This window comes from Myxine glutinosa, chromosome 5, assembly GCF_964187855.1.
Source record: "Myxine glutinosa chromosome 5, kmMyxGlut1.1, whole genome shotgun sequence".
In the NCBI taxonomy this organism is placed as follows: domain Eukaryota; kingdom Metazoa; phylum Chordata; class Myxini; order Myxiniformes; family Myxinidae; genus Myxine; species Myxine glutinosa.
Window position 1 is genome coordinate 144,113,794 of NC_136265.1, and position 23,315 is coordinate 144,137,108.

General features: G+C 41.5%; 1 protein-coding gene across 3 annotated transcripts in view; it reads left to right on the top strand.

Annotated features, from left to right (window-relative positions):
• Positions 1-23,090, top strand: part of LOC137414648 (TNF receptor-associated factor 3-like) — a 92,487-nt gene extending 69,397 nt beyond the window's left edge. For all 3 annotated transcript variants that reach the window (XM_078778814.1, XM_078778815.1, XM_078778817.1), the window contains 3 exons: positions 1,107-1,247; positions 2,016-2,208; positions 21,829-23,090. In XM_078778814.1, the coding sequence (XP_078634940.1) occupies positions 1,107-1,247; positions 2,016-2,208; positions 21,829-22,400 (906 nt within the window). In that variant the 3' untranslated portion in view covers positions 22,401-23,090. The remainder of the gene's footprint in view (positions 1-1,106; positions 1,248-2,015; positions 2,209-21,828) is intronic.
• The last annotated feature ends 225 nt before the right edge of the window (positions 23,091-23,315 follow it).

The window sequence follows — 23,315 nt, forward strand, 5'->3', positions numbered from 1 at the left end:
AATTAAGTACTTATACATTTCTTTTCTCTTCTGGCCATTATCTCAGGCACCTTTTGAGTTACGAAGCTGATATTTGGACATGTGAATGACCAAGTGATTTGGCTGCAAAGTCTGTTTTTGATTTATTGATTAATCAATTCATCAATTAATCGATGAATGATTTAATTATTCGATTAATGACTATTTAAAAAAAAAAAATTTAGTTACAGATTTGGATGAAATGGTGGTTTATGTGTTGTGTGAGCCAAATGATTAATATATATATTTTTGATTATTATTTATTTATTTTCATTATTAATCATTTATTGATTTTATTTCTCATCTGGGCAATATCTCAGGCACCTTTTGAGCTAGGAAGCTGATATTTGGACATGACAATGACCAAGTGATTTGGCTGTAAAGGGTATTTTCGATTTATTGATTAATTAATTAATCGATTAATTATTTAATTATTTGATGAATGACTTAATTAATTTTTTTTTTTTTAAGTTACAGATTCGGATGAAATGGTGGTGGTGCATGTATTCTATTAGCCAATTGAGTAACTATTAATTTTTTTAATGATTATTGTTTATTTATTTTCATTATTAATCGTTTATTTATTTTCCTTCTCATCTGGGCAATATCTCAGGCACCTTTTGAGTTAGGAAGCTAATATTTGGACATTACAGTGACCAAGTGATGTGGCTATAAAGGATATTTTGATTTATTGATTAATCATTGAATCGATTAATTATTTATTGATTAATCAATTAATCATTTAAGTTTTTATTAATGACTTATTTAATTAAATTTCTGAAAGATACATCTTCAGATGAAGCACTAGTGGTTTAGTTATGCTATTAGCCAATTGATTAAGAAAATAATTTATGATAATCTTTTATCGATTTTAATTATGCAATTAATCAATCAATTGTTGTACACCTCTCCCTCCCAATGCAGTCTCTATGAGCTGCACTGCGGTATTGCCGGGCCCCGGCAATGCCGCGCTGTAGGAAATTTAATTATTTGGCATGGGGGTGGTGTACTTTGAATGTATCTGTACTTGTCTTTTTCTTTTTTTACTACCCGAAGACAGTTCAATCACATGACCTTTAATGTGCCAGTTGGGCCAGGTTCAAGAAAAGCTGGAGCAGAAGGCGTCCGTGTTCGAGCAAATGCAGTTACGGCTGGAGCGTGCAGAGAGCGACGCCAAGCACTGGGGGAAGCTTGTGAGCAAGAACGAGGCTTCACTCACATCCACTGTGGTAGGCCTAATTCCCACAAATGCAGGAGTCTCACTGTGCTTGATATAGGTGGGGGTCATTTGCTCTCCATAAGTTTTGTTCACCTTACATTACCTGCTGGCTTGCGGAATCCTTCGCCCTTCACGAGTTTCAGTGGCAGTGTGGTTCATTAAGGCTGGTGACAAAGTGCTCTGTCACAGACGATGTGGCGCCATCTCATTGAAAGGAATATTACAAGTGAGGAGCCTTGCTTTGCTCACCAAACATTTTTTATGTTGTGAAGGAATTCTTCAGATTTCTCTCGAATCAATATTTAATTTTTGTGAAGCATCTCCTGATGAGCTATCTTTTCTATTTGTGGTAAATATACAATGTTCTCTCTCTCTCTCTCTCTCTCTCTCTCTCTCTCTCTCTGTCTGTCTCTGTCTCTGTCTCTGTCTCTCGCCCTCTCTCTCTCCCCCTCTCTCTCTGTTCATCTACTTCTCTGATTGGTGGGATGATTTTTGGGACACAACTATGGTTGTGTACCAACCCTTTGTGGGGGTTCTCGGGTTGCTTGAATGGTCAAAATCCTCGATGATGAATGTTGCCAAGCTCATGATTCGGAAGGTCATTGAATCGGACACTCAAAAAGCTGAATTAATTCTTCAGATATCTCTTTAGTGTTTTCTTTCCTCCATTTGTGCTTGCTTACCTTTTCCACCAAACCACTCTCCACTTTGTATAAATATCTCCTTGCGTTGTCATGTTGTGACTCTTACTACTGATTATTGTTGTATCCTGTGACAGGAAAAGGTAGCTTCGCAGACAAAACGGATGCAGGTCCTGGAGAAGTTATGGGCATCGGGTAACGGACTCAGCACAATGCGTTTAGAGTCGAGCAAATCAAGGGAGTGCGACGACGACCTTAAAGGTGTTCGGCAGATGCTGGAGGTGGTGAAAACTCGACTGAGCACCATGGAAAGCTTGCAGTCCACCATGGGTATGCTCTGCACTGAAATGGCAGCGGGTAGATAGCGGCTGAGCCAGGAGTTGCTATCCATCCAATGTAAATATTTTCTTTTAGAAAAATGTCAAGTATAGTTTGATTTCCATAGTTCCAGCATATTGTTGAACTCCAAAGTTATATTACAAAACACAGGAGGTGGCCATTTTACTCATCGCTTTTCATATCTACATTCATGCACTTCCACCTACTGAAGGTAGTGCTAATAATACAACTAACCTCAAGCAAATATATGGACACTTAACAGCTATCTTTTTTTCAAAATGTGCCATGAGATCTTTAATGTCCATCATAGTCCGTGAGCTAAGGGCCTAAGATTTGCCCATCCAGTTCCATTTAGCCGGGCATTTCTGAGTTTTTCTTTCTTATTTTATTAATTATTATTTTATTTAGTTATTATTTTATTATTTTATTTTAGTTATTTTATTTAGTTATTTTAGTTATTTCTGAGAATATTTAGCTTCGACAATGTTCCTAGTGTACAGATTTATATGACTAGTCAATATCCGCTCCCTATGGAAGTGAGGCGTGCTTCTCAGAAAAACTCAGACCTCGGGCGAGTGAGGCGTGCTTCGAGCTCTCCACGGCATCGAAGTTTGAGTGTTTTCCCATTCTTGTCTTTGTCAAATTTCCACTGGTTATTTTGCTGTGTACGTGTTATGGTGTGTTTCTAGTTGGTGTTGGTTTGTGGTTCGTGCAAACTTGTGTGTAGTTAATCGTTTTCTGAGTCGTACCTCGTGCGCGGCCTGGTGACTTGGGGCTTCCCTCCCCCCTTCGGTGTTTTGTCGGTTTGGGTTATTTCCTTCGCTGTATTGCTTGTTTCTTTTATTTTGTTTTCTCCCCCTCACCTCACCTCCCGAGACAAATAATTATATATTGATTCTTTCTCTCCTCCCGGACACGTGCTTGTTCGCTCTCCTCCTCGTCTCGGCTTGTGCCCCGCCCCCTGTATCTCGTTTTCTTCCGCCTCTGCTCCTTCCTTCTCAAATCCACGTTCTCGCTTGGAGACTTTTCCCGGATTGTTTTTTTTCATGGTTCTGTTTGGATATTGTTGGAATATGTTTAAACCTCAGCCGTGATGCTGACGCCGCCCCTCCCCCCCCCCCCCCCCCAGAATTTACATGTTTTAAACGTTTCCCAGTGTGTACCCTGGTCAGAATAGGTACACCGTATCCCTGCGTGTCGTAAGAGATGACTAAGAGGGTTGGCGTCAGGAAGGGCATCCGGCCATGAAAACATTGCCTCAAAAAGAGAACCATGACAATCACAAGTACATATGGGCAGGGTGCAGCCCGAAGTGGAGATCGGTTTCTGAGGTTTGGGACATGGAATGTAGGGACAATGACAGGGAGATCAGGAGAAGTGGTGGAAGTATTGGTCAGAAGAAGAGTGGACATATGTTGTGTGCAAGAGACGAGATGGAAGGGAAGTGGTGTGAGAATGGTGAAGGGTAGGCAGGGACAGAAATACAAGTTTGTGTGGCAAGGGTGCCCGGAGGGCGTGAATGGTGTTGGTGTCCTGTTTTCTGAGGAGTTTGTAGACAGTGTGGTGAGTGTGACTAGAGTGAGTGATAGGTTGATGATGGTGAAAATGATGATTGGAAAGCTCTTGGTGAACGTCATCTCGGGATATGCTCCGCAGGTTGGTCGAAGCGATGAAGAGAAGGACAAGTTCTGGTGTGCGATAGAGAAGCTGATGGAAAACGTGAAAGATGAGGAAGTTGTTGTGGTGGGAGGAGACCTAAATGGACATGTGGGAAGGAGTATGGACGGTTTTGAGGGAGTTCATGGGGGTTACGGCTATGGTGTGAGAAATGGAGAAGGAGAAAGGATTTTGGAGTTTGCTGATGGAGCTGATTTGTTGATTTGTAATACTCAGTTCCAGAAAGAGGACAATATGCTTGTTACATACACGTCAGGTGGGTCGACGACAACCGTTGACTACCTGATGGTGCGTAGGCGAGATAGGGGGCACCTCCGGGACACAAAGGTGATCCCGTGGGAGGAGGCTGTTTCACAGCACCACTTGGTTGTCTGCGACATAAGGGTGAAAGGTGCGAGGAGAGCTCGGCGGGTGAAGTACCAACCGAGAATGAAGGTGTGGAGGTTGAAAGAGGTGACAGTAAGGGAGGCATTAAAAGAGAGGCTGAGTAGGGTAGAGGATGATGTGGTTGAGCTTGAAAGTGGTTGGATGTCAATGAAAGCTAGTCTGTTGGGATCCGTTGGTGAGGTATGTGGATGGACAAAAGGACCTCCGAGGCACTCGGAAACATGATGGTGGGATGATGAAGTTGGAAAGAGGATTGACGAGAAGAGGAAGAAGTTCAAAGAGTGGCAGAAGGCGAAGGGTACGGGAGCAGAAACAGCAGAGCATGAAAGTTATAAGGCAGCCAGGAAGGCTGCAAAGAAAGAGGTAGCAAAGGCGCAGGAGGCATGTAGGAAAATGTTCGGAGAACGCTTGGATTCGGAAGAGGGTCAGAAAGCAGTATTCAGGATTGCAAAGCACATAGCGAAAGAGAGGTGTGATGTGATGGGGGTGAGTTGCTTGAAGGATGAAGTGGGACAAATCGTTGTCGACCCAGATGGAATTAAAGGAAGATGGAAAAGATATATGGAAATGCTGTTGAATACAGAGAATGAATGGGATGGCAACATAGAGAGTAACCCAGTTTTAGGACCGGCAGAGAAGATAACTGAGAAGGAAGTTGAGGAAGCGATAAAAGCAATGAAGAGTGGAAAAGCAGGAGGGCCGACGGGAGTTGTGGGAGATATGTTGAAGGCAGCAGGAAGTTGGGGTGTGAAGAGAATGACAGAGATCTGTAATCTGGTGGTGAAAGAAGGCCGCATTCCAGTGGATTGGGAACTGAGTACCCTCGTCCCTCTATACAAGGGGAAAGGTGACCCTCTGGAGTGTGGATCGTACCGAGCGATAAAGTTATTGGAGCATGGAATGAAGGTATTGGAAAGGGTGTTGGAAAGGAGGATAAGGAAGAAAGTGAAGATCGACGAAATGCAGTTTGGATTTATGCCAGGAAGAGGAACGACAGATGCGCTTTTCATTGTGAGGCAGTTGCAGGAGAAGTACATGGATAAGAGGAAGAAGTTGTTTTTTGGGTTTGTTGATCTGGAGAAAGCATTCGATAGGGTTCCACGCAAAGTATTGACATGGGCATTGAGGAAGTTAGGAGTGGAGGAATGGTTGATCAGAGTAGTGATGGCAATGTACAAAAGAGCATGCACAGCTGTAAGGACGAAGGACGGGAACAGTGGTGAGTTTGAGGTGAAGGTGGGAGTGCATCAGGGGTCGGTACTGAGTCCACTACTATTTGTAGCTGTGATGGAGGTGCTGGCTCAGAACGTAAAGGAGGGTTTACCATGGGAGTTGTTGTATGCAGATGATCTGGTGTTGATTGCGGAAAGTATGGATGGACTGAAGGATAAGATGAACAAGTGGAAGGAATGTATGGAGACAAAAGGTCTGAAGGTGAATATCGGAAAGACAAAGGTGATGGCAAGTGGTAAAGCATGTGGTGAGGTGGAAAGAACTGGGAAGTGGCCATGTGCTGTGTGCAGGAAGGGTGTCGGAGTGAACTCCATTCAATGTACAATGTGTGCTGAGTGGGTTCATCAAAAATGTAGTGGTCTGAGAGGGTCATTTACGAGTGTGGCAGCTACATTCAAATGTAAGGTGTGCGCAGAGGGAGCTGCAGATGGAGGAAATTTTGAGTTGGATCTTGGAGACGGCGTGAAGCTGGAAGGTGTGAAAACATTTTGCTACCTCGGAGACATGCTGAATGGAGAAGGTGGATCAGACTCGGCAACGGTTGCTCGAGTGAGATGTGCATGGAAGAAGTTTCGGGAACTGAGTGGCGTGCTGATGAGGAGGAGAGTGTCGCTGAAGCTGAAGGGAAAGGTGTATGCTGCATGTGTGAGAAGTGTTATGATTTATGGGAGCGAGACATGGGTAATGAACGTAGAGCAGCAACGACGGCTGGAAAGGCTGGAAATGCGAATGGTTCGATGGATGTGCGGAGTATCGTTGAGAGAGAGGAAGACAAATGATGAATTGCGAAAGATGATGGGAATATTGCCTGTGATTGATGCTGTGAAGAGGAACAGGTTGAGATGGTTTGGTCATGTATTGAGGAAGGATGAAAGTGACTGGTTGAGAAGAGTGATGGAAGTTAATGTAGAAGGAAGTAGAGGACGGGGAAGACCGAGAAAGACTTGGCTAAAGATGGTGGAAGAAGAAATGCGGGCAAGGGGGTTAACAAGGAGAGATGCAGTAAATAGGGCAAAATGGAGAAGATTGTCATGGGGACCGCAAGGCTAACCCCCGCTCTAGCAGGGAAAATGGCCTTAAAATGCATGTTGTTGTTGTTGTTGTTGTTGTATGGAAGTGAGAGGATTTGTTTTCAGAATTAGCATAGTTTCCCCACCCTCAATAGCCGACCCTCCGGAAGGGTTCAGTGGTTAAGCTACCTGCACTATTCCACGTGTACAGGCAAAAACCGCAAGTCCTCTCCCCACACTCACAAAGGGTAGGGGGTTGGGAGGGGGTGAATGGGTGCATGATTTATTTAATGCTCATAACCTGACCCTGAGTACCCCAAGCGCATGTGCAAAATTTGGTTGAGGTTTTTGGGGAGATTGGACATAAAAAGTGCTGTTGTTATACAATGGTAAAACATATGTGCATAGAAATACCAATAAATTAAATCTGACCTTTTGAACCCGTGCCTCATATTTATCTTTTGATCTAATATCCAAATTTCTTGAGTATATAGAAATAATAACAAATTTGATTTCACTGTTCCAATACTTATGGAAGGCACTTTAACGAAACTATGATTCCCTTATGTGTTGGCATTTGTCTCCCCAGGGCCTCCGAAAACTGTCGCACTATCATAAGCTTTAAACAAAACTTTCAAAGAGAGTAAAATAACATTTCAGGAAATGAATAAATTTTTAATGAACAATGACAAGAGAACAAAACTTTTAAAGAGCGTAAAACAACATTTTATATAATGGATCCATTTTTAATAAGCAATAATAATAACAAGATATAAACTGTTTAACAAAACTTTTAAAGAGCGTAAAACAACGTTTCAGGAAATGGGGAAATTTTTAATGAACAATGACAAGAGAACAAAACTTTTAAAGAGCGTAAAACAACATTTTATATAATGGATACATTTTTAATAAGCAATAATAATAACAAGATATAAACTGTTTAACAAAACTTTTAAAGAGCATAAAACAACGTTTCAGGAAATGGGGAAATTTTTAATGAACAATGACAAGAGAACAAAACTTTTAAAGAGCGTAAAACAACATTTTATATAATGGATACATTTTTAATAAGCAATAATAATAACAAGATATAAACTGTTTAACAAAACTTTTAAAGAGCGTAAAACAACGTTTCAGGAAATGGGGAAATTTTTAATGAACAATGACAAGAGAACAAAACTTTTAAAGAGCGTAAAACAACATTTTATATAATGGATACATTTTTAATAAGCAATAATAATAACAAGATATAAACTGTTTAACAAAACTTTTAAAGAGCGTAAAACAACATTTTATATAATGGATACATTTTTAATAAGCAATAATAATAACAAGATATAAACTGTTTAACAAAACTTTTAAAGAGCGTAAAACAACATTTTATATAATGGATACATTTTTAATAAGCAATAACAATGACAAGATATAAACTATTTTAACAAAACTTTTAAAGAGCGTAGAACAACATTTTAGGAAATGGGGAAATTTTTAATCAACAATAACAAGATATAAACTATTTTAACAAAACTTTTAAAGAGCGAAGAACAACATTTCAGGAAATAGGGAAATTTTAAATAAGCAATAACAATAACAAGATATAAACTATTTTAACAAATCTTTTAAAGAGTGTAGAACATTTCAGGAAATGGGGAAATTTTTAATAAGCAATAACAATAACAAGATATAAACTATTTTAACAAATCTTTTAAAGAGTGTAGAACATTTCAGGAAATGGGGAAATTTTTAATAAGCAATAACAATAACAAGATATAAACTTCATATATGAAAGGAAAGAAAGAGTAGCTGTGAGTGCGAGGATGTCTAGCTGGGAGAATGTAAGTTGTGACGTACACTACCGGTCACAAGTTTTAGAACACCTCAATTTTTCCTGTTTTTATTGAAATTTACACAGTTTAATGTCTCAATGTACTCTGAAATTAAGCATATAACAAATAAACAATTGGAGATAAAAAAGAAATCATAAAATCATTTTGTTTAAAAAATGTTCTTTAAATTTTTGACTCGGCAAAGTAGCCACCTTTTGCAGATATAACCGCCGAACACACTCGTGGCATTCTTTCTACAATGGAAATCAAATATTGCTCGGGAAGTTCTTCCCAACACTGTTGCAGAGGTTCCCACAAATGTGTTGCACTTGTAGGTTGCTTTGCTTTCACCCTTCTGTCCAGTTCATCCTAAACCAGCTCGATGGGGTTTAAGTCTGGAGACTGTGCTGGCCATTCCATGATTTGAAGCCTACCGTCTTGTTCTTTTCCTCGAAGGTAGTTTTGACATAGCCTGAATCATGATTTCAGTGGAAGAATAATGGGATGGTTTTTCGGTTGGCTAGGTTTAGGCATGAAGTTCGCGTGGTGGGTGGAGTGGGGTGTGGGGTGGGGGAGATGGGGTATGGGGGTGGGAGGAAGGGGGTGGGGGAGGGAGAGAGATTCAAGGATTCTGTCATTTTCTGTGACGTAATATGTAGATAGCTCATTGGAGAAGAGGATAGTGTGTGATATCTTGGTGCTGTTTAACTCTCTGCCTATGGCTAGTTGTGTAAAGTTGCGGGGATTTTTCTTACCGGCTTTTACCAAGTGTTTGTTTCCTGGCACAAGTTTCTCATCTCGATATTTTCCACGCAGCTTTCCATCGATAAAACAGAGCAATTAAAATTGAGGAATATTTTTCGATGATTAACTTGTGCCTGGTGAATACTTATGTGGTCTTGAAAATAGAGAAAGAGTGATATATATATATATATATATATATATATATATATATATATATATATATATATATATGTATATATAGATATACAGTACCTCAGGAATCATTATTATCACTAGCAAATTGTCCATTCCTGCACAGGATTCTAAACGGGGTAGGGATTAAGGTGGCAAAAATGCAAATGGCGTCTTCTGTCATCGAGCCGTCAGGCTGGGAGAAACAATTCCCATTTATTGCCACGTGATGCAATTTAAATTCTCTAATGGTGGCGAGGTGCTCCATTTGAAACTGTTGGTTCCATATATTGTTACGTGCTCCTCCCTGACCTTCTGGTCTCGGTATACCTCCAAACCCCGGGAGGAGCCACGGCAGAAAAATATATATTATTCCGTGTCGAAATCAATAAGGAAACCACACCAATGGTTATAAACAAACCAATAATATATTAAAAATCACACAGGAATAACATCACCAATAACGATAGCAAATCCAGACAATCAAAATCTTCAGATGGTACCATCTTATCTAGTACTTATCTCAAACTCACGGCACTCCCCAATGTCTCTATAACTCTCCAAGGCGAAATTGATTCGCTCCAGCGATCGTGGGAACAATGTCCGATCAAGATAAATCGAGGCGTAGGCGGTCGAAGCGACACAGACGTCACGTGGTCCAACACCCAGCAAACTCGCGGTAGAATGGAAAATCCCCAAAGACGCGCGCCGACGTACACGTTCGCCATTCAATCAGCGAACCGCCGTGTAACCTTCAAACACCGCTTTCGCACACACGCATCCCCGGCAGACGGCCGGAGGATGAGAAAAGTTGCCGCGTACCAAAACCTTCTTCGGTGGATGCAGCGTGCGGGGCAGAATGGCGGACGGCTCTCACTCGAGCCAGAGCCTCTAGGCAAGGATTCTCCGGAACCTCAATGCCGATACCTGACTATGCTGGTTCCTCAATATTCCGGCGATAACACCTATCGCACGATATTCCTTTCAAGGACTCAAAGTTCCCTCGCGATGTACGCTCGACCACGCTAGGTACGGAGCTTTGCCACACGTCTTCCCCGACCTTTGCCTCATGAACTCCACCTCTTCGCTCCCCCTCTTCCGGGTCACGATCCGGTTTCCTGTCTCATTTTTACCATGAGCGCTTTTAACCTTCTAACCACAATAACCATTTCCCTTAAACAACAATAATCGCCGTTTCCTTCCAACCCCGATAAGAATAATAATACATAACCAGCAATGTTACAAGTGGATGAAAGCCACAACCACGGAAGGGCCGAATCCGTAACAATATGTAGCTTTTCGATACGAAGGGTCCTTCATAAAATTTGTATTGGTGTCAAAGGATTGTAGGATTTGTATTATTATCATTATCTCCACCACCAAAGGTGGATGGAGGTTATGTTTTCACACCTGCCTGTTTGTCCGTTTGTCTGTCCGTTTGTGAACAAAATATCTAAAAAAGTTGAAGACGGATTCGGACGAAATTTGGCAGAGAGGCAGAGAGGTATGTGACATTTGGCAGAGAGGTATGTGACAAGGACGAAATGATTCGATGTTGGTGAAGATCCGGGTTCGGATCCGGCTACTGGAATTTTAAAAGTGATTCTTCACCATTGGGAGATAGGGCCAAAAACGATACATAGCCGGATATCTCAAAAGGTTGTGGACAGATTTGGACAAACCTTGGTGGACAGGTTGGGTGTCTGACAAGGACGTTTCGATTCGATTTTGGTGAAGATCTGAATATGGATTCGGATATGAGAATTATTTAATTTTTTAAGTGATTCTTCACCATTGGGAAATAGGGCTAAAAACGATACATAGCGGGATATCTCAAAAAGTTATGGATGGATTTGGACGAAACTTGTTGGACAGGCTATGTGTGTGACGAGGAAGAATTGATTCAATTTTGGTGAAGATCCGGATCCAGATCCAGCTAGTATAATTTTTAAGTGATTCTTCACCATTGATTGATATGGACAACCAGGTGGAGGTATGCTCTCTACTGAGTGCCGTTCTCGTTACTTTTGTTATTCGAAGAGACTTTGGAAAAATACCATGATAATGTGGAACGATGCTCAAACTGGCATCGATACACTTTAACATGGTGTTTTTTTACAGCGCAAAAGGCAATATAAATGTGAATTGCTCCAGATCTTTTGTAGTTGAGTTCAAACAAATATACGCTAAGTGAGTTTGAAAATAGAGTGATACTATTAAGGGCTCCGAAACGTTACTCTTATACCCTCTCCCACCTCCACATTTTCAAATGCTCGAATCTCATTGGTTCCGGTGTTTGGTGACGATTTTCGTTGAAGATAACGAGGTTGGTCTTAAAGTATTTTAATTACAAATTAGAGGTGCATAAGATTGTGAATCAAACAAAGACGGGTGAAACAAACTCCGATGGAACTTTTTCAAATTTGTTATGCATACTTCCGCATCCGCAAGATGGCGGCCTCCATTGAGCGATTTGGTGCGTCAAAGCTTCGAAATTCTCAAGCCAAGGGATCCAGCATAATCTGTTTTTTCAACATAATACGTACGCGTTCATTGACAACACCGGCTTCGCCGGCTATTATTCCATCGTGATTGGAAAATTGGAAAATTGGAAAATTTGGAAAAATTGGAAAAACAAAATAGCCTATTTTACTCCCAGAGGTCCCAGGAATACACACCCAAAATATCGTTGCGAGCCGTTTTTTGAGCCGTTTTTGCGGTACCTTCGAACGGACGGACGGACATTTGGTGAATTTTCGTAAGATGAACAAATGTTGAACTAGAACGGTACTCAGTAGAGGGCATACCTCCACCAGGTCTGTTCTGTTGATCTGTTCCGCCATTTGTGGCGGTGTCATCGATGGCGGTGTACGCTAACCTCATCAGTTGGTGCACAGCCCACCACCTTTGGAAACAGATGCATCCTGTCTGCTGAGTACCCCAGCTCAACCAGCTGGTCCCTGCTCTCAAATGTTGTGTTTGTGTCCTTCCCCCTCTCTCCCCATCTTGTCTACCGCTCCCGATGTTATTTGTTTTATGTGTCTGTTTGTCTTTCTGTGTGATTAATGTTCGCTCTTTCACGAGCCTCGATCTTGTATACAAAAAAAAAAAAAAAAAAAAAAAAAAAAAAAAAAAAAAAAAAAAAAAAAGGTGAACAGTTTACGTTTAGTATCCCAAAGTAGACCAGAAAATCACAATACAGAATCACATTTAATCAAAATCATCCGTCCACAACTTTTTGAGATATCCTGCTCTATATTAATTTTAGCCCTATCACTAAATGGTGAAGAATCACTTAAATAATTAAATAATTCTCATATCCGAATCCATGTTCAGATCTTCACCAACATCGAATCGATTCTTCCTTGTCACATACACAAGCTGTCCACCAAATTTCGTCCAAATGCATCCATAACCTTTCAAGATATCCTGTAATGTATTTTTAAGAATCACTTTAAAATTCTAGTAGCCGGATCCGAATCCAGATCTTCACCAAAATCTAATCATTTCGTTCTTGTCAAATACGCTACATCTCTGCCAAATTTAGCCCGAATCCGTCCACAACTTTCTGAAATGTTTTGTTCACAAACAAACAAACAAACAAACGGACAAACAGACAAGGGTGAAAACATACAACCTCCATCCACCTTTGGTGGCGGAAGTAATGAACAATGATGCGAGATGTATCAGACACCCTTTTCGCACAACTTTTGAAGAACATATAAAACAACTTTTCAGCAACGAGAAGCTCCTTCTTCTATCTTGAGTTTCTTCCAGTCTATCAGTATTCCTGACCCAAGATTGTAAAAACATAGAGAAGGATAATTGCTAGGAGAGGAACACTTTCCTTCGTTTCAGCTGCCAGTTTCTGCAAACACAGGACAGGATATACCAATATACCATAACCCAAAACAATTTGAGCTGTTGATTGTTGATGTCAGTTCTTCTTCTTATAAAAAAAGCACCTGGCTGTGCCGCCGAGACAATGATCACTGTAGGTTACAGCAGTAATTTGTTCAGTTTGTCGGAGATCTCTCACCTTCTCTTTGCGAAAGACATCGTGGGATCTTTAATGTCAACCGACTAATGCCGGCACACAGGAAGCCCAGGTTAACGTCCTTCCGAGGGACGGTACACATATTCATGCATCATCCTGTCTGCGAGACACCAGGATGACAGTTTGCAGCTAGCCCGAGATTTGAACCCAGACTGGATGACTCAGAGACGAGTGTGCCTATCTCTAGGGCCTAGGTCTTCCTACCAGCGCTTGTCTTTTTCCAGGTCATAAGGTGTCAAATGATCTGGGTATAACACTAGTTTCCCTTTCTTGTCAGAAATGATGTGAACAGTGCTGTACCAAATTCTGTTTCAGGTTTTCCACATACATGCTTCCTTGTAGATGTCCTGACCATATAAATCCCAGGTGCTTTCATTGAGTCAAACAACCGCTGGGTTCAATCCCACTCCTCCCTCCAGGTCTTTAAAACAGCTGTTCACCACCATCTCTTATCTTCTCCCATCCAAAACCTTGATATTTTCTACCCCCGTTAATTCACCCCAGATCCACTTTTTTTTTTGAAATACTGACTTCTTTCTTTCCTGGATGTTCTAGCAGTGTCCATGTATTTTATACCTTTCTCACCCCCCCCCCCCTGCCTTCCCATGCCTCCTCCCCCCAAGCCCTCTCCCTCCCACAGATCTTCCGATATCCCTGTTCTCTGCTGTTGTACTTGTGTGCTTCCCCCTCTCTCCCCATCTTGTCTCCCGCTCCCTTTATTGTATGTTTTGTGTGTCCGTTTGATTTTTTTTTTGTGATTGATGTTAGCTCTTACACGAGCCTCGATCTTCTATACAAAAAAATAATAATAATAATAATTAAATGCACAACACGGGAGGTTCTGCTGCATTCACGTTTTCTGTGATGAACCTGAAAATAGTTTGTGGCATCTATCTATAATTCCAGTAATCTCTGTCTGTCTGTCTGTACGTCTGTACGTTTGTCTGTGACCGCTGTTTCTCGACAACCACGGGTCCGATATACTTTTAACTTGCCAGGTATATTGCTGGGGACCCGAGGATGTGCCTTTTCAAGGTTTCATATTAATCGGACAATTACTTACCGAGCTATGTCCAAAAAACGATTCAACCAATCAGAGAGCAGCGAACGATCGCGTGTGCCGAACGTGGCGGGCACACTCTGCCTCGGATGGCACATTTGAGAGCGTATTCATTTATTTCACGTTTGCAAACTATGTTGGCGCTATGTTGGCGTTAAACGATGTTTTAAAACTAATAAAAACGAATTTGCGATTCATTCGCTTTCCTGCGCGTTTGTGTACGCGATGGCGATTTCTTTACCAAACTCCGGAAGCCGTTCGCTTTGGACCGAACCATTTCATGTAAATAGAGGGGGGGGATTGTCACCACTCGCAAGCCGTTCGCTTTGGACCAAACCATTTCATGTAAATAGAGGGGGGGGATATAATTTTAGATATATATATATAGTACGGGCATGCCCTAGTTCTTCTCAATTTCGCCATGGTGAGACTCAAAGTCATCAGTGCACAAGTCACCAGGAGTTTCTTCAACATACTTCTATCTAGAGTCTCTACGCGCGAGCAGTGATGATGTGCTTCAGCACTTCAGCACTTCAGCACAGCAGCTGCCGGTTCTCTGCTCGCAAGGGCAAGTCCTGTTTCTGTTCAGCAGAAGAAGTGACTCTCATGATGGATTTTCTTCTCCATTCGTGCTACGTTTGGATATAGCATCTAAAGCCCTTTTTCATTCTTAAGATGCTTGTGCATTTCCTGTCATAAAATAATTTTGGGCCTCAGAGAAACGGTCTGCAGATCTCAGTATCGGAATGTCTTCTAATTTAAGTTGCACGGAACCAGAATTGTCCAAGATGAAACATCCCTGGGAGATACTAAATTTCTTAATGCATCTTCTTCTGAGCTTGATGTGTGTATCATGCAAGTGGAAGCAATATGTCGCATGTTCCATCATGCTCACTTTTATCAGTTCTTCTTAGGGAGCCGTCACCAGTACTACCCACGGAGTCACAGCTACCACCACCATCCGTCCTGCTTGATATTTTCAAAGACTATCAAATGTACTGAATCTACTGATATCGGAAAATAGAAGAAATTGAGTCTCGGTGAGGGTGGATGAGGCAAAAGTATGACAGTTAAATTTAATTTAATTAATTGAGTTACAGCTGCAAACACTGAATATAAAAGATGAAAGACGAAAGACAATTGTGAGTAATTTTCATATGTTATGGAAGAAAATAAATCTTATGATGTTATTATAATATGGAATTGCAATATATTGAGGTTTAATCACATTTTATCTGATTTCTGCTACCTCCTGTGTCTTGGATGTTTTCTTGTTGTACACCGTTCCTTTCCTATTCCATCCCCAGATGCTGCATGACATCATCGCCGGGCCCCCTTCGGTGCCCGGCGATGACGCGCACTGAAAAGGAGTACTCATTTTTCACTCCGGTTTCTTTCTTTCTTTATGTCTTTCTTGTTTGTTTGTTTGTCCGGGTGATATCACAGCCATCCTTTGAGCTGGGAAGCTGAAAATTATGGCACAATAGTGAGCACGTGCTTTGGCAAAAACGGTATTTTTTGTTTTTTGATTAATCAATTAATTTATTAATTACTTAATTATTATCGATTAAATAGGTACTTGTTTATTTCCTTTATCATCTGGGCAATATCTCAGGCACCTTTTGAGTTAGGAAGCTGATATCCTCTCTGAGGATATCCCAGAGATTCAGTAGCTCAGTGGGCTGTCACAGCATAAGTGATGAGGTCGGTGGGTTTGAGTCCCGGGTTGAGTCACAATTTTTTCACACTAGCCCCACGCAGGAATTTACTTCCTGTTTATTAAACCAATGACTTATTTATTTTCTTTCTCATCTGGGCAATATCTCAGGCACCTTTTGAGTGAGGAAGCTGATATTTGGACATGACAATGACCAAGTGATTTGGCTATGAAATGTATTTTTGATTTATTGATTAATCGATTAATCGATTAATTATTTAATTATTCCATTGATGGCTTAATTAATCAATTTGTTTTTAAGTTACAGATTCGGATGAATCGATGGTCGTTTAGGTATTCTAGTAGCCAATTGATTAATAATTTAATTGATTTACGATTATTATTTATTTATTTTTTATTATTAATCACTTATTTATTTTCTTTCTCATCTGGGCAATATCTCAGGCACCTTTTGAGTTGACAATAGGCACCTAACACCAATAATTCCATATGGGTAAGAATTTTCCAGACCAGGTGGTACCGATTCACTAAGGTACCCAGCTCCTGGCAGATGGGAAAACCAGATTTATGTTGAGATTCAGCGCCTCCTGCTGGCATTGCAACAAAACAGCAGTTTGGGGATAAATCAACTCAATAGTGAGCCTGCTATCAACTATCAATTGAGATTATATACCTATCATACGTACCTCCGCCAATGAAGGTGGACGGACGTTATGTTTTCACCCCTGTCTGTTTGTTTGTCTGTGAGCTGGGTATCTCAAAAAGTTATGGATGGATTCAGACCAAATTTGCTGGACAAGCAAATTTTCTGGACATTTGCTGGAGTGTGTGACAAAGATGAATTGATTACATTTTGGTGATTATCCGGAGGCAGATACTTTTAAAATTTTTAAAAGTGATTCTTCCCCATTGACAGATGGGGCCAAAAATGATATATAGCATGATATCTCAAAACGTTTGCAGCCTGGGTTTGAATCTCGACCCGGCTATACACTGTCATCCTGGTGTTTCACAGGCATGCTGATGCCTGCTATGCATGACATATTTCTCGTTTATTTGTTTATTTGTAAATTTATATATGCTTCAAAAAGTAAAAAAACAAAAAACTCCTGAACCAAATCCAACCAAATTTTGCATGTTGTCTAAGGGTATGCCATGTATGGTTTGTGTTGGGGTATCTGGGGGAGGGTTTCCAAGGTAGGGTGAAGACCCAAATTCTCTCTATGTAAATGTGTATCATATAGCACCAGCCGGTAATAACTAGTATTACAAATCATCTTCTTATATAAAGAAAGGTTAAACAACTTAAAAGGGAACCCAAACGCAAAAAACAATTCTTTGAAAACCATTTGAAAATCATCACTGTCTAATTTGAAGGGAAAAAAATTTGAATCTTTTTTGCCAATCACAGAATGTCGCAAAAAGGCCTAGAGTGTCAATTTTCGATTTTGCCAGTGCTGTCACACGTTTAACTCACCTTGACCCAAATGGCAGTTTACATGGAGAACATTGCATGTCGAGCTTGGATTCCGATACTGATTCCACCATCATTAGCAACTCTAAAGGTTCTCAGGATCCTGAAACTAATCAGTGGGATTTTAAATAAACTATCAGAGACAAAATTAGTGATGGAAACGCTTTCAGGGGAATTGTGAAGCCGTATCGTTTGGAGCCTTATGCGAACGATTCAGATGAACATGGCGACAATGGAAGTGTTAGTGAAGATGAAAACGCCAGTCACATGTTCACTACAGATTAGTAGGTGTTGGTTTTTCGTTCATTTGACGATTTATCAGGGATTTTGCATTAATTGATAACTCAGTTATATCACTGCAGAATAAATACGGCACAACACGACATGGTACGGATATGACACAGCACGGACATGGCAAGACAGCACGGACACCACCAAGGAACACTCAGACACTGCCCCAGACACACTCGGACACCGCCCAGACACACTCGGACACTGCCCAAACACACTCAGACACCACTGACCAAATGGGTGATGAATGGGTCCCACCTTCACAGGCTAACCCGGTGTGCTGTATGTTACAGGATCATCCTGTTTCAAACTTTCCCGGGACACTATTTGTGTCTGTGGTCGTGTCGTGTCATGTTCGTGCCATGTGTGTCGTTCCATTACCGTGCTGTGTCATGTTGGTGCCGTATTTGTGTCATAGCGTGTGTGTCAGGTCCGTGCTGTGTCATGCCATGTGTGTCGTGTCTGTGCTGTGTCGTGCCGTGTTGATGTCCTGCCCCAGTAGAGGAGGATTGTGGGGGATGGTGGAGGGGTGGGGTTGTGGGGTGATTGTGGATATTGTTAGCAAGGATGATGGTTAATGGGGGGTTGCGGAGGGCGGTGGAATGGTGGTGGGTATTATGCAGGTGATGGTTAATGGGTGATTGTAGGGGGATGGTGGAGAGAGCGGTGTGGTGTGGTCTTGGGTATTGTTAGCTCGGGTGACGGTTGATGGGGGATTGTGGAGGCGGGAGTGGTGCTGGATGGTCCTACAGTTTCTTCCCTCTCTTAACCGTGTTGGATAAGCACAAGATCTGGCCATGTCTTTTGTTTCATAACAGTTCTTTGTAAAATATTCCAAGCACAAAAGCAAACATTTTGTAGGCACAATCCACACTCAGGTATTTTGGACAAACCTCGGATCTTTCAGCCATTGGTTTAGCATGAAACCATCTCGGGTTGTAGTAGTTCAACCACCATGGATGCTTTGACCCAGAATATTTGTAGAAATTCAAAAATTAATTACTGTTTGAATTAAATCGTACGGCGATGTAACCCGTAAACAATACGGAAGTGGCAGTCGATTTCATGGTGTGACATCATGATGAATCATGATGAAGAAGAAGATTTCTACTTTTAATTGCAAAATTACTGACTTTATAGATCAGAAAAAGACACATCATATCTATTTTATAGAGTATCAAGGGATAGATTAGCATTGAGGTAGATTGAGAGTTTGGGTTCGCCTTTGACAATATGCATTACAGTGATGTTGAAATCTGAGTGAGAATAATTCAAAGTTTTCAAGATGTTAAATTTCACTTATTTTAATTGGAGGTTCAAACCAAAGTATCCAACACTGAACTTCGCAGCAAAGCGTGAGTGATATTTCCTCGCACCATATATGTACATAAGCAGCGAGGATGGTTGATGAAGGTGATGTTAGCTGACTTCCAAGCAAATAGAAGATTACCTTGGGCAAATGATAGATTGAACAGAGCAGAGTGTTTGTGAAGTACGACATGTTGTCTTCTCATTAAATTCGTCAGCAAAGCGATGGGTTAAAATGCCTCGTTTAATATATTTCCAAAAAAAGAATATTTGTGGATTTTTTCACAATATCAAAGCGAGGTGCAAAAGTGCCCCTCCCTTTATTTACAAGGGATCGTTTCTCTGTATGCAACTTTAACATGGGGACTGAAAATTCGTTTCTCGGCTTCTACTGGACGAAATCGGCTGCAAGTTTCAGAAGTAAATGCTTTGTGCATCGAGGTAATATGTTCCAAATTTCAACCACGTCTGTTTCCACATTCTTGGGTTATATAGAGAAAACCTTCAATCACGTTGGTGTCCGTCCGTCCGTCTGTCCGCCCAAATGTATTGGTGCTCATATCTCGAAGGCTATACATTGAAACTAGCTGAAAGTTGGAATATACATCGGACAATAGGTCTAGTTAATTGCTTTGGAAAGAAATTCCATCTAAGTGCTGTAGTTTTTGCTTTAAAATTATATATATATAAATATATATATATATATATTGTTACGGATACGGGGGACGGCACTCCCATTAGCAAGGGGGGGTTAATCCCCTTGTCCTGTTAAGCTGGCCGTCCGACCGTTCCTGGGAGGATGACGTCACTTCCAGCCGATGGTACGTAGGGTCATAAGCCCAATTTGTCTTACTACCTAAGTATTACCACCGGCCGTCAGCGAGGAAATACTCCCGCCCGGGCCACAGCGTAATGGATGGATTGCGCCGAGCGAAGCGAGCTGTGACTCGGGCCGTTAACGATGACTAAACCTGATTATAGCGGTTCCTACTCGTGCCACCGATATCAATAGGGAAAACACGAAAACGATCGGACGAGAAAGAAACCAAAGTAAGAAGAAAGAACACAGGTTTATTAACTAACTATAAGGAAATGAAAGGGGTGAGTATATACAGGAAATGGAAGGAGCAGAAGGACACAGAGCAATTCTTAAACAGGCTTACTTATCCCCAGGACAATACACACAGAACAAACTCACGTACACGAATGGGAATTGCAGGCAGGAATGGCTGGAAGGATGAGCGGGGCAGACGGTCCACAGAGCTGGCGGGCAGGGAGGTCCGGGGATCACGGCACGCCGTTGGTGTCCCGCGTGCACGCCCTCGCTCAGGTTCAGCGGCGAAAACCCGGTCGTCAGTACACTGGTTATTACTCAACTCAACTGCAGCTCGTCTCTCGCAGCTTATCTGAATTCTCTCTGAATTCTACTGCAGCATGTCTCTGACTCAATTCAACTACAGCACGTCTCAGCTCAGCTGGTGTCTCTTGGTTCTTCCTCCTCGGTCATCTCCCTAAGCAGTCCCTCCTCTTGCCTTTTATCGGTCGTCGCCGGATCAAGCCGCGGGCTGCGAGGGCACGCCTACCGGGTCGCTCACCGCGGTGCTGGTTGGCTGGTTCGGGCTGGCTGACTCCACCTTTGATGACGAGTTGGTGCCACGCCCATGATCCGGCGACTCCTCCCCCCTTCTTCTCCGAGATGAGCACATGGCCAATGGCGGCTTGCGGGATGGAAAACCACTCGCACCGCTTTTGAAGGGAACTTTGGAGAGCGGAGATGATTGGGGAAATTGAAAGGGGACCTATCTTATTTGATTAATGCAACGTAGAGTCAAACTATTGGAAACACAGCCTTACCTGAAACACATAATAACGAAATAACTACGAAGAGGGCCTATGGTTCGCTACGTGTTGCAATGTGGACTAACTAGGGGACGACCTTTGACCTTTACAAGAAATGGAGGTATTTACAAAAAGAATTATTTACAAAGGGGTATATTTACAACAATTTACAAGTGCAGGGTTCTCAAAACCCCAACAATATATATATATATATATATATATATATATATATATATATATATATGTACTTTTTTTTTTTCATCTAATAATTGTCATAAGCTTTATTATTAATAATTGACATGTTATTAAATGATATTTCATCGAATAAAATTTCATTTAATTATTACACCAATCTAACGTGCTGGCCCAATGGCCTAATGGATAAGGCATCAGACTCTGGAGTTGGTGATTGTAGGTTTGAATCCCATCTGGGTTGAATAATGTTTCCCCCTTACTTTTTCAAGTCCTTTATATCGTCTTCAATATAATGAACAAATGCATTTTGTTCGTATTTAAAACGTAATTATTCTTAAACCAGATTTTAGTCATTATGAGTATTGTGCCATATCAAACTGTTTATTGTATGGAATAATTATAAGCAGTGAACGTGTTTTTGCTTCAAACAAGGATATTCAGACATGACACAATGTATTATCACTTGAATTGCAAGAACTTTATTGAACGATGGCCAAATAAACGCAGTACATTTGGATCACAGCATCACGATGCAAGTGCTCAGGTCGGAGCAACGAACAAGCTACCTCACATGAATTACCTTAAATTTCATGGAGTAAGTATATTATGACCTCCTACTATTCTGAGATCTGTTAAGTAATATTGTGCATTTTCTTTCCAGGCACCATGGAAAAAACATTGCAGGCACATGAAAGTCTGCTGCCCGTGCACACTCAGCGTCTAGCGGACACGGACCTGCGCTTCCAGCTTTTGGAGACGGTCAGCTGTTCCGGACGTCTTGTCTGGAAGCTCACGGATTACGCACAGCGGAAGCTAGACGCCACGACGGGTGTCACGCCGTCACTCTACAGCCAACCATTCTACACAACAACCTTTGGTTATAAAATGTGTGCACGCGTCTACCTGAACGGAGATGGTGTTGGTCGTGGTACCCACCTGTCGCTTTTCTTTGTGGTCATGAGAGGCGAATATGACACGATACTGACCTGGCCCTTTCGCCAGCGTGTCACCTTGATGTTGTTGGACCAGGGTCCCGGGAGAAAGCACCTTTCAGACACGTTTAAACCTGATCCAACCAGCAGTAGCTTCAAAAGGCCAACATCTGAAATGAACGTGGCATCCGGCTGCCCGATGTTCGTCTCGCACGGTGTCCTCGAGTCTAGAACTTATCTCAAGGATGATTCGATTTTTTTGTCTATCGTTGTTGACCGCACTGGCTTAGAGGATCTCTGAGGAAAATTGTCACTGCCAGAGAAACATCAATTTATTTGTAACTCAAAATCACAATCATGCCAGGACTTTGCAATAGAAGAATAAAATCTCTCAGAAGTCTCATCTTCTATGGACTGATTACTGGATAGTCCAAGAGACCACTGTCTTACATGTTGCTTTAAGTACTATCGGGTTATGCGGTGCCTGGAGGCCCAATCATGTTGGCATAGTCCAAAAAAGGGTTTTCATTTTCTAACTGACCCTAATATTTTTTGCACAGCAAAAATCTGTAAATGGGGAACCGATGTCCACTGCAAGCCCTTTAAAATAACTTTAAATATTCTTACACTGTGGCATGGCTCAGAGTTAAGTTCAATTTCATTGTGGAGACAGAGCTTGGCACACTGGCACAGCCTCGGCCGAGTCCTTTATAGAGACGAGGCTTCAGAAATGGATTCTGTCGGTTTTTTAAAACTTCCAAATGCATAGTTACCTGCGAGAACTTACCAAATCAACTTGATTTACTATTTTAATCTGTCACACTACCTTTTTTTTCTATTAGCTAACTTGGATTATTATTTACTAATCAACATAGCTGACATATCCATCCTATTTTTCTCTAACTCTCTGCCTTGACCCCTGATTGCTCCACATGAGAACAGAGGGCTTTAACAAAATATATAATTGTATTGAATAAAAGATTCATGTTCATCTGGTTGGTACTTTTGTAAATATATACCCTTTTAGGTCCATGTTGTTTCCAGAAGCTACATATTGTTACGTTTATGGGTTAATTTTCCCCAGTGTGTGATTTCCCTCTGTCGTTTTCCCTTTAAGTTTTGCTGACAAGGACGGCAATGAAAATCTCCATTAAACCACAACAACCGTCCACTGCAAGCCAGGCAGGTTCCCAGACACTAAGCCACGCCCATTGGA